Source organism: Ranitomeya variabilis, chromosome 1 (genome assembly GCF_051348905.1).
Source record: "Ranitomeya variabilis isolate aRanVar5 chromosome 1, aRanVar5.hap1, whole genome shotgun sequence".
NCBI classification, from domain to species: Eukaryota; Metazoa; Chordata; class Amphibia; order Anura; family Dendrobatidae; genus Ranitomeya; species Ranitomeya variabilis.
In genome coordinates this window covers 1,092,720,403-1,092,732,656 of record NC_135232.1, presented here as the reverse complement: position 1 = coordinate 1,092,732,656, position 12,254 = coordinate 1,092,720,403, and the positions used below count along the sequence as shown (strand labels likewise).

Below are 12,254 nucleotides of genomic sequence, written 5' to 3'. Positions count from 1 at the left end.
CATTATGCAAACCTGTCCTAAAAAAAAAAATTGAAACATGCTATCACCTCAAGTGCTAATTAAAATTCCCTGTGGTCGTCACTTATAGGATATTTTTCTAATGCCATCTGTACTGCTCAGATACCCTACTTATTAATTGAGTGTGTTAGTTGCATCAAAATATGTTAAAGAGCACTCAACTTTTCCTAATTTATTGATAAAGTAATTTTGGGATCTCTATATCTTAGCTTTAGCAGCCTGACTTAAATAGCTGATGGGATGAACATAGACCCAGTGGCTGCTCCGATCTGTCTACCTATTTCCAAGATTCTTGTGGCTCTTTGGTAATATGTATAGGACAAAAGTCCTGGGATGTTGCGCTGAATTTATGCAACCTGGAATCGATCATTGCTACACATGTTTATATAGATAAACACAATATTTCCACATCTTGAATGCACAATCCATTCTATTTATTGTCAGGTTATCAGACTGTAAAGACATCATAAAGTTATATTCTAGCAGGGTACAATCTATTCAGTAAAATCTTGATAAATGTGTATTTTTTAGGAATGAACTTTAAGTTTTGTCCTGCCTGGAACGAATGTGAACACAACTCCATTTCCTCATTCTGGAAGATGACATCTGCTGCGGTAAGTTACAATCAAGATTCTGATGATAAACTAATAACAATCCTGATGTGTCGACAATGAGTGGTCATTTGTATCCTGGGAGGGAAATGTTCAGATTCAATGTGGTGCCACCGTGGATCCAGCATGTCATCAGAGAAGCATCCAATGATGCGCTCTTCTAGTCACCTAAACCGCTGCAGCCAATCACAGGCTTCAGCAGACAACACTTTTGGAGCTGGTGCAGGCTTACAGATCGGCCTGCGCTAATTCCGCTGTTGCTACAGGTAGTGAGAATGTCTCTATTTTTTATTTTAAAATCATCCATGTCTACTTTTTTTCTGTCGGACAACCCCTTTAATGCAATAAATAGGAATGGCGACTTGACAATGTCTGCATCGGCCATAATGGTTGGTAATCACGCAGCAAGTGGTCATTACCTACACTGTGCCAGATACAATATAGCCGGGCATGCAGCACATACACTGCACAAAAAAGTAAAGGGAACACAAGCAACACAATGCAACTCCAAGTCAATCACACTTCTGTGAAATAAACCTGTCCAGGGCAGCTGTGTCTGTCAGCACAGAGTCCAGAGTATGGAGCAGATACGAGGAGACAGGCCACTACACCAGGAGATGTGGAAGGAGCTGTAAGAGGGCAACAACCCAGCAGCAGGACCGCTACTTCCTCCTTTGTGCAAGGAGGAACACTGCCAGAGCCCTGCATGATGACCTTCAGCAGGCCACTAACATAAATGTTTCTGGTCGAACTGTCAGAAACAAACTTCATGAGGGTGGTATGGGGGCCTGACATCCACAAGTGGGTGTTGTGCTTACAGCCCAACACCATGCAGGGTGATTGGCATTTGCGAGAGAACACCAAGATTGGCAGATTTGACATTGTCACCCTGTGCTCGTCACGGATGAAAGCAGGTTCACACTGAGCACATGTGACAGAGTCTGGAGATGTCATGGAGAACATTCTGCTGCCTGCAACATCCTCCAGGTTGACCGGTTTGGCAATGGGTCAGTAATGGTGTGGGGAGGCATTTCTTTGGAGAGCTGCATAGTCCTCAATGTGCTCGCCAGAGGTATCCTGACTGCCATTAACTACTGGGATGAGATCCTCAGACCCATTGTGAGACCATATGCAGGAGCAGTGGACCCTGAGTTCCTCCTAATGCAGGACAATGCCAGACCTCATGTGGCTGGAGTGTGTCAGCAGTTCCTGCATGATGAAGGCATTGAAGCTATGGACTGGCCCGCCTGTTCCTGAATCCCAGACCTGAATCCAATCGAGCACATCTGGGACATCATGTCTCGCACCATCCATCAACGCCACATTGTACCACAGACTGTCCAGGAGTCGATTGATGCTTTAATCCTGATCTGGGAGGAGGTCCCTCAGGAGAACATCCGCTGTCTCATCAGGAGCATGCTCAGGCATTGTAGGGAGGTCATACGGCACATGGAGGCCACACACACTAGTGAGCATCATTTCCTTGGAAGTTGGCTCAGCCTGCCATTTGATTTTCCACTTTGATTTTGAGCATCATTCCAACTCCAGACCTCCATGGGATATTATTTTTGATTTACATTCATCATTTATTTGTTTTATTGCTTTCAACGCATTCTGCTATGTAATGAATAAAGATTTGCAACAGGAACATTCCATTCAGTGATATCTAGGATGTGGTATTTTAGTGTTCCCTATATTTTTTTTGAGCAGTGTACATACATACAGTACAGACCAAAAGTTTGGACACACCTTCTCATTTAAAATTTTTTCTGTATTTTCATGACTATGAAAATTGTACATTCACACTGAAGGCAATATCATGCCGCTGCAAGATGCTGTGGTAGCCATGCTGGTTCAGTATGCCTTCAATTTTGAATAAATCTCCAACAGTGTCACCAGCAAAGCACCCCCACACCATCACACCTCCTCCTCCATCCATTCACTTTTTCTGCGTTGCACAAAGACACGGTGGTTGGAACCAAAGATCTCAAATTTGGACTCATCAGACCAAAGCACAGATTTCCACTCATCTAATGTCCATTCCTTGTGTTCTTTAGCCCAAACAAGTCTCTTCTGTTTGTTGCCTGTCCTTAGCAGTGGTTTCCTAGCAGCTATTTTACCATGAAGGCCTGCTGCACAAAGTCTCCTCTTAACAGTTGTTGTAGAGATGTGTCTGCTGCTAGAACTCTGTGTGGCATTGACCTGGTCTCTAATCTGAGCTGCTGTTAACCTGCGATTTCTGAGGCTGGTGACTCGGATAAACTTATCCTCAGAAGCAGAGGTGACTCTTGGTCTTCCTTTCCTGGGGCGGTCCTCATGTGAGCCAGTTTCTTTGTAGCGCTTGATTGTTTTTGCAACTGCATTTGGGGACACTTTCAAATTTTTCCCAATTTTTCAGACTGACTGACCTTCATTTCTTAAAGTAATGACGGCCACTCGTTTTTCTTTACTTAGCTGCTTTTTTCTTGCCATAATACAAATTCTAACAGTCTATTCAGTAGGACTATCAGCTGTGTATCCACCAGACTTCTGCACAACACAACTGATGAACCCAACCCCATTTATAAGGCAAGAAATCCCACTTATTAAACCTGACAGGGCACACCTGTGAAGTGAAAACCATTCCCGGTGACTACCTCTTGAAGCTCATCAAGAGAATGCCAAGAGTGTGCAAAAGCAGTCATCAAAGCAAAAGGTGGCTACTTTGAAGAACTTAGAATATAAGACATAATTTCAGTTGTTTCACACTTTTTTGTTAAGTATATAATTCCACATGTGTTAATTCATAGTTTTGATGCCTTCAGTGTGAATGTACAATTTTCATAGTCATGAAAATACAGAAAAATCTTTAAATAAGAAGGTGTGTCCAAACTTTGGTCTGTACTGTACATGTGCTGCAGCATGAATTATCTGCTTTATTTCCTCAGTTTGCTCAAGCGTCATGTGGATTGGTAAATGTGATGTTAAATGGCTCAGCAGATGGTGATATAGCCCGGAAAGAAAGGTATTGTGTAATTTTATCTATGGACCATGACATTTAAAAGTATAAGTCAGGAAATAAGTAGCACTTATAACACTGTACTGGGCAAGCTACTTTATTGTATTACATACAGAAGAAAGGGCTCAAATCTAGATAGCTTTGGATTAAAAAAGTAAAAAATCTAGGTTTAAAAAGGCTTTTGTGCATTTTCTAACATCTGGCCGTGGAAGGCCACTTTTTTTTTTTTTTTTAGGAAAAAAATGTGCAAATTATTATCCAAATATGATTTGAGTCGTAATTTGCGGCTCTATTGTCACCTTCCCTGACGCTCTTATGGCAACATTTCCCTCGTCTTCGGAAAATTTGTTGCAGTCTTGACCTTTTGTGATGAGGTTTTATCACACATACAGTAGGGAAAAAAAAGTATTTAGTCAGCCACCAATTGTGCAAGTTCTCCCACTTAAAATGATGAGAGAGGCCTGTAATTGACATCATAGGTAGACCACAACTACGAGGGTCAAAATGAGGATACAAATCCAGAAAATCACCTTGTCTGATTTGGCAAGATTTATTTTGCAAATTATGGTGGAAAATAAGTATTTGGTCACCTAAAAACATACAAGATTTCTGGCTCTCACAGACCTGTAACTTCTTTTTTAAGAGGCTCCTCTGTCCTCCACTCATTACCTGTATGAACTTGTTATCAGTGTAAAATACACCTGTCCACAACCTCAAACATTCACTCTCCAAACTCCACTATGGTGAAGACCAAAGAGCTGTCGAAGGACACCAGAAACAAAATTGTAGCCCTGCACCAGGCTGGGAAGACTGAATCTGCAATAGGCAAGCAGCGTGGTGTGATGAAATCAACAGTGGGAGCAATAATAAGAACATGGAAGACATTCAAAACCACTGACAATCTCCCTCTACCTGGGGCTCCACGCATGATCTCACCCCGTGGGGTCAAAATGATCACAAGAACGGTGAGCAAAAATCCCAGAATCTCAGTGGGGGGGCCTAGTGAATGACCTGCATAGAGCTGTGACCACCGTAACAAAGGCTACCATCAGTAACACACTACACTGCCAGGGACTCAGATCCTGCAGTGCCAGATGTGGACCCCTGCTATAGCCAGTACATGTCCGGGCCCATCTGAAGTTTGCTAGAGAGCATTTGGATTATCTAGAAGAGTATTGGGAGAATGTCATGTGGTCTGATGAAAGCAAAGTAGAACTGTTCGGGAGAAACAAAACTCGTCGGGTTTGGAGGAGACAGAATGCTGAATTGCATCCAAAGAACACCATGCCTACTGTGAAGCATGGGGGTGGTAACATCATGCTTTGGGGCTGTTTCTCTGCAAAGGGACCAGGAGGACTGATCCATGTACATGAAAGAATGAATGGGGCCATGTATCGTGAGATTTTGAGTGCAAACCTCCTTCCATCAGCAAAGGTATTGAAGATGAAACGTGGATGGGTCTTTCAGCATGATAATGATGCCAAGCACACCACCAGGGCTACAAAGGAGTGGCTTCGTAAAAGAAGCATATGAAGGTCCTGGAGTGGCCTAGTCTCCAGATCTCAACCCCATAGAAAACCTTTGGAAGGAGTTGAAAGTTCATGTTGCCCAGCGACAGGCCCAAAAATCACTGCTCTAGAGATCTGTATGGAGGAATGGGCCAACATACCACCACCAGTGTGTGCCAACCCTGTGAAGACTTACTGAAAACGTTTGACCTCTGTCATCGCAAACAAAGGATATATAACACAATATTGAGATTAACTTTTGTTAATAACCAAATATTTATTTTCCACCATAATTTGCAAAATAAATCTTGCTAAATCAGACAAGGTGATTTTCTGGATTTGTTTTCTCATTTTGACTCTCATAATTGTGGTCTACCTATGATGTCAATTACAGGCCTCTCTTGCACAATTGGTGGCTGACTAAATACTTTTTTCCCTCACTGTGTATCTTCCATGAGTAGACCAGGGGTACAGAAATCAGAGGAGGACCGGAAAATTTGCGTCATGGAAGCGCCAGGGAATGTGAATACAGGCAGTCCCCAGGTTATAAGCTAGAATGTAAGGTGGAAAAGTGCCGGGGAAAACAAATAATACTCGCCCCACAGCTGACTGCTTTGACCACCCTGCTGCTCACCGTCTCCCATCCGGTCCTCTTCTTTCCATTGTTACACACCATATCTGAGGCCTCTTCCTCATAGACCAGGACTTCCGGCCACATCCAGGCCTCTGAGGTTATAGAGCTTCCTAAGGTCGCAACATCAGCGATGCATAGTGATCTCCGGGACCTGGATGAGACCAGCAGTCTTGGTCTATAGTGAAAAGGCTGGAGATATGGCGCATAAATGGTGGAAAGAAGAGGACAGTGAGCAGTGGAAATGCCAGAGAGCTGAGTATTTTTTTCTTTGAACTAATACTCACCTCGCCATCCTGTCCTCTTCCTTTGGCTGTCGGGCGCTTTTAACCTCTTATTCACACTACACATTTTCGTTTTTGCCATTTTACTTTTTCCTCCCCTTCCTCCTATAACTTTTTATTATTTTTCATACTTATGTGAGGGCTTGTTTTTTCTGTGAGACGAGTTGTAACTTTGAATGACACTAATCATCTTAAAATAATTTTACTGCCTTAAAGCATTTCTGACGTTTGTAAAAAAATATAAAAAAAAATTGGGTGACTGTCACCATTTTTAAAAACACAGAACTTTTTTATTTTCCGTGAATGGACCTGAGTGAGGGCTTGTTTTGTGTGCCGAGCTGTACTTGGTAATGGTACCATTTTGGGGTACATAAGTCATATGCAAAGCTCCTATAGAATGAGGTGCTGGCTGTAGAACGCAGTCTCAGCTCCTGCTCCGTCATGTTGTGGAGAGGGTTAGGGGGTTATATTGGTACCATAGAATGGTAGTCACTTAGTTATACTCGGGCTGAAGTGGCGCCTATGTTGGACAGTACATCTGATTGCTCACATGATGAGCTGCTGTCATGTAGACCCTGAGAAGTTTCACTATGATCACTTGTTTTATCTTCCAGTATTCTAAGGACTGTGGAAATCCCCAATATGGACCCAAACACCATTTCTGAAGTGAGGGTCTGGGTAATTGATGACATTCAAGGAGAAGACAAGTAAGCACTAAAAATGGACAGACCTGAAGATTGCAAACATTTTAATCACGTGTTTATATAATGTATATACTATATATGACACCTATACCATGTACCCATAACTCCTAGCAACATAAAAGGCAGCACATTACAGGAGAAAGATGCGCAAGGCAAATATCCAAGATGATAAACACATTTTTACTAATACATCTAAAATATAATACATGACGGTATTAGTAACATGGGATGGCAAAACACCTGAATGTACACCCTGCAATTTCAATGTTTACCACAAGATGGCAGTGTATAGCCAGACGTAAAAACCCCCCCGGCATGTTTGTGTATTGCGTAGAAACAATCTAGTAATTAGAGTAATAAAAGCCATAGATATAAGGCAATAATGGACTCCGTATATGTGCATGGGATGGCAAAGTAAGCCAATTAGTCTGATAACAATAGGTAGTAAACAGCCATTGTAGCAGGCACATAAGCAACAGTCACCGCAGCAATACAAGGTGACATAAGGTAGAACAGCAGGGGACCAGGGACCACCGTACCGATAAAACAAATGTGAAAGCCATCCCACTTCTGCACGGTGACCGTAATTGGGACAGTCCTAATATTGAAAACGTTACCGTTTGTCAAGTGACATGTATGTGGATCAGGGTTGAGACGGACCGGGCCCAACTGGTGGACATAGTATTGTTGTGTCAGTAAGGCCTTACTGACACTACAGATTCTACACAGTAAACACAACTTTTATTTCAGAAATTCCTGTAACAGCAAATCCTTACTGGAACTGCAGCATTATATTGAGAAGCACAAGCTGAAATATTCCTGCATCGACAACTACAGGTAAGGTATTCCAACTGGGTAAATGGTAGGCAGTAATGTCACTGTGCAGTAATGTCACCGGGCAGTAATGTCACCAGGCAGTAATGTCAGCAGGCAGTAATGTCAGCGGGCAGTAATGTCACCGGGCAGTAATGTCAGCAGGCAGTAATGTCAGCGGGCAGTAATGTCACTGTGCAGTAATGTCAGCGGGCAGTAATGTCACCGTGCAGTAATGTCACCGGGCAGTAATGTCAGCGGGCAGTAATGTCACCGTGCAGTAATGTCACCGGGCAGTAATGTCAGCAGGTAGTAATGTCAGCGGGCAGTAATGTCAGCGGGCAGTAATGTCAGCGGGCAGTAATGTCAGCGGGCAGTAATGTCACTGTGCAGTAATGTCAGCAGGCAGTAATGTCACCAGGCAGTAATGTCACCGGGCAGTAATGTCAGCAGGCAGTAATGTCACCGGGCAGTAATGTCACCGGGCAGTAATGTCACTGTGCAGTAATGTCAGCGGGCAGTAATGTCACTGTGCAGTAATGTCAGCGAGCAGTAATGTCAGCGGGCAGTAATGTCACCGGGCAGTAATGTCACCGGGCAGTAATGTCAGCAGGCAGTAATGTCAGCTGGCAGTAATGTCAGCAGGCAGTAATGTCAGCAGGTAGTAATGTCATCGGGCAGTAATGTCACCGGGCAGTAATGTCACCGGGCAGTAATGTCAGCAGGCAGTAATGTCAGCAGGTAGTAATGTCATCGGGCAGTAATGTCATCGGGCAGTAATGTCATCGGGCAGTAATGTCAGCGGGCAGTAATGTCAGCGGGCAGTAATGTCAGCGGGCAGTTATGTCAGCTGGTAGTAATGTCAGCTGGTAGTAATGTCAGCAGGTAGTAATGTCAACAGGCAGTAATGTCAGCAGGCAGTAATGTCACCGGGCAGTAATGTCACTGTGCAGTAATGTCAGCGGGCAGTAATGTCACTGTGCAGTAATGTCAGCGAGCAGTAATGTCAGCGGGCAGTAATGTCACCGGGCAGTAATGTCACCGGGCAGTAATGTCAGCAGGCAGTAATGTCAGCTGGCAGTAATGTCAGCAGGCAGTAATGTCAGCAGGTAGTAATGTCATCGGGCAGTAATGTCATCGGGCAGTAATGTCATCGGGCAGTAATGTCAGCGGGCAGTAATGTCAGCGGGCAGTAATGTCAGCGGGCAGTTATGTCAGCTGGTAGTAATGTCAGCTGGTAGTAATGTCAGCAGGTAGTAATGTCAACAGGCAGTAATGTCAGCAGGCAGTAATGTCACCGGGCAGTAATGTCACTGTGCAGTAATGTCAGCGGGCAGTAATGTCACTGTGCAGTAATGTCAGCGAGCAGTAATGTCAGCGGGCAGTAATGTCACCGGGCAGTAATGTCACCGGGCAGTAATGTCAGCAGGCAGTAATGTCAGCAGGTAGTAATGTCATCGGGCAGTAATGTCATCGGGCAGTAATGTCATCGGGCAGTAATGTCAGCGGGCAGTAATGTCAGCGGGCAGTAATGTCAGCGGGCAGTAATGTCAGCGGGCAGTAATGTCACTGTGCAGTAATGTCAGCGAGCAGTAATGTCAGCGGGCAGTAATGTCACCGGGCAGTAATGTCACCGGGCAGTAATGTCAGCAGGCAGTAATGTCAGCAGGTAGTAATGTCATCGGGCAGTAATGTCATCGGGCAGTAATGTCATCGGGCAGTAATGTCAGCGGGCAGTAATGTCAGCGGGCAGTAATGTCAGCGGGCAGTTATGTCAGCTGGTAGTAATGTCAGCTGGTAGTAATGTCAGCAGGTAGTAATGTCAACAGGCAGTAATGTCAGCAGGCAGTAATGTCACCGGGCAGTAATGTCACTGTGCAGTAATGTCAGCGGGCAGTAATGTCACTGTGCAGTAATGTCAGCGAGCAGTAATGTCAGCGGGCAGTAATGTCACCGGGCAGTAATGTCACCGGGCAGTAATGTCAGCAGGCAGTAATGTCAGCTGGCAGTAATGTCAGCAGGCAGTAATGTCAGCAGGTAGTAATGTCATCGGGCAGTAATGTCATCGGGCAGTAATGTCATCGGGCAGTAATGTCAGCGGGCAGTAATGTCAGCGGGCAGTAATGTCAGCGGGCAGTTATGTCAGCTGGTAGTAATGTCAGCTGGTAGTAATGTCAGCAGGTAGTAATGTCAACAGGCAGTAATGTCAGCAGGCAGTAATGTCACCGGGCAGTAATGTCAGCAGGTAGTAATGTCACCGGGCAGTAATGTCAGCGGGCAGTAATGTCAGCAGGCAGTAATGTCAGCAGGCAGTAATGTCAGCAGGTAGTAATGTCAGCAGGTAGTAATGTCACCGGGTAGTAATGTCACCGGGTAGTAATGTCAGCAGGCAGTAATGTCACCAGGCAGTAATGTCAGCAGGCAGTAATGTCACCAGGCAGTAATGTCAGCAGGCAGTAATGTCAGCAGGCAGTAATGTCAGCAGGCAGTAATGTCAGCAGGCAGTAATGTCATCTGATTATTACCCTGGAAAAATAGTAATTATTAGGTTCTCTCTGGAGCTTCCATTGCAGATTCATTCATATTTGAAGAGAACACTAGACCTGGGTGATGTATACTGGGTCAGTTCCTGACCAATTGCCTGTTGTGTATGGCGGCATGTTGACTGCCCTGACAGCGAATGTTGGAAAAAGAAGGATCAGACATGTTGGATTTCACAGCCTGATCTTTGCTATGACAGCAGATAGGAGCTCTCTAGAAGCCGTTTATTCCCGTTCCCCCATTGAGAAGACGCGCGCACTTGGCCAAACATGTATATGTAAAAGGGGGTCGGGAGGAAGAGCTGTTGCTTAAAGGGCTGATAATCCATCCCTAGAATATGTCATCAATATTAGATCTGTGGGGGTCTGACACCTGGCACCCCACCAATCAGTTGTTCTGGTGGTGGTCCCACTCCTGTTCATTGTTGGACCCCCACTATCTAATATTGATGACTTATGCTAAGGAAATTTTTTTTTTTTTAATGGAACAACTCCTTAAATGATTGGTAGACAGATACTAAATGCCCCATAGATATTAAAGTCCTCAGAACCTGCTGCGGGACCAGCTCCCCAATGGATGTGTGCGGGGGTCTCACGTTTCTCCTCCGATAGATGATGTTGATGGAGATAAGAGTCAATTTTGAACATCCAATCGTATTGTACTCAGGAGAGAGAAATCGCTTGTCTCCTCTTGAAAAGACATAAATGCCCGGAGCAGATGAGAGTTGGGGAAGATGGCTGTCCCTGCTGACACCGTGTATATGGGCCTGACTGTAATGGAGGGCGGACGCCACTCCTCCTGTCTGCACAATAACTACTTCACCAAGTGTCTCCACTGCTATATTCTGTGGGATTTATGGTGAATAATAATGTAATATCATTGTTTTCCCAGTAATTATACTCTGCATTTTATCTCTTGTCACCAACAGGCCGGTCCAAGCTCTGCAATGCTCCGAGAGCCCGGATCACGCTGCCTGCAATCGCTGCGACTACCAGTAACCTAACATGTGCAATGGGATCAGTGCTGCATAAAATAAGAATTCTTTTCCTGCCGTTTATTACCCGATATCATGAGCTTGGAAACTTTGAAAAGTATTTAAGAAATAATTGGTTAACAACAAAAGAAATCAGCAATACAGACTAATATCATGGCTCACCTCTGTATGAAGATTCAGAGCTGCAATATTGCCTAACAACACTTTGGGCTGTAAATATTCGAAGTAATATTTGTAGTTAATGAACTAATAAACCAAAGGTTTAACTGCAAATAATGATATTATTGTTTCCTGAGAATATTATTGTAATAAACAGCAATGACCACTAGAGGGTGATAGAGTTGTACCACTAGTAAATTTGTTGCAATATTTAGTTTGTCCACTAGATGGCAGGTGACATATAAGAATAATACTGCGTGTTATCAATACAGACATAGATTAGTGCTATTGATATACAGATAATATTACTCAACCAAGAGATACCAGTGCAGCAAGGATGGGAATTCAATGCTCAGATTCTACCTTTGACAGTCAACCCTAAATAAATTTCCAATATTTCAGGCTACACCTACAAGTCTGTAATGTAAGACTGGTCTTACTGGTTGTGTCCAATGCAAACTACCTTCATCTGGCCATACACAGGACCTGTTTTTTTTTTGGTCAGCAGCTTTCAGCAGTACCGATCCCCTTGGGCGCTAGTGTCTTTACTTTACAAATTTTTGAAACACGTCACGAATTGCAGCTCAGGATCTTTACTTTGTGTCCAGGTAGTTCGGTCATCAAAACGAAGGCAACGGATCAGGGTCTGGAATCGTCTGAGATTCATTACAAGGCTACATTTTTCAATGCCGTCACCTTGCCTCCCCCAAAGCTCCGCCATACTTTGACGATTCGCTCCATGTGCGCCCGCTAGGTACAACGAGCCAGTGACAGCCCTGAGTGCAACCTCTTCTGTGGTCTGATGTCTCTATCTGGAGAATTTGAATTGATGGTGGCAATATATTGGTGTGTGCATCTAACAATAGTTCCCGGAATGTCGTCAGTAAATAAATGATTCCAACCTTCAATTACAGTTTTACGCAAATAAAAGGTCTTATCTGTATCTCCTTCACTGTTATCAGTCTCCACCATCCTGCGCTGTTCCTGAATCAC

General features: G+C 44.1%; 1 protein-coding gene across 1 annotated transcript in view; it reads left to right on the top strand.

Annotated features, from left to right (window-relative positions):
- LOC143793236 (ADP-ribosyl cyclase/cyclic ADP-ribose hydrolase 1-like) overlaps positions 1-11,438 on the top strand; it is a 40,120-nt gene extending 28,682 nt beyond the window's left edge. The window contains exons 4-8 of the mRNA XM_077280025.1: positions 550-632; positions 3,557-3,633; positions 6,665-6,757; positions 7,505-7,591; positions 11,037-11,438. Coding sequence (XP_077136140.1) covers positions 550-632; positions 3,557-3,633; positions 6,665-6,757; positions 7,505-7,591; positions 11,037-11,106 — 410 coding nt within the window. The 3' untranslated portion in view covers positions 11,107-11,438. The remainder of the gene's footprint in view (positions 1-549; positions 633-3,556; positions 3,634-6,664; positions 6,758-7,504; positions 7,592-11,036) is intronic.
- Positions 11,439-12,254: the final 816 nt, after the last annotated feature.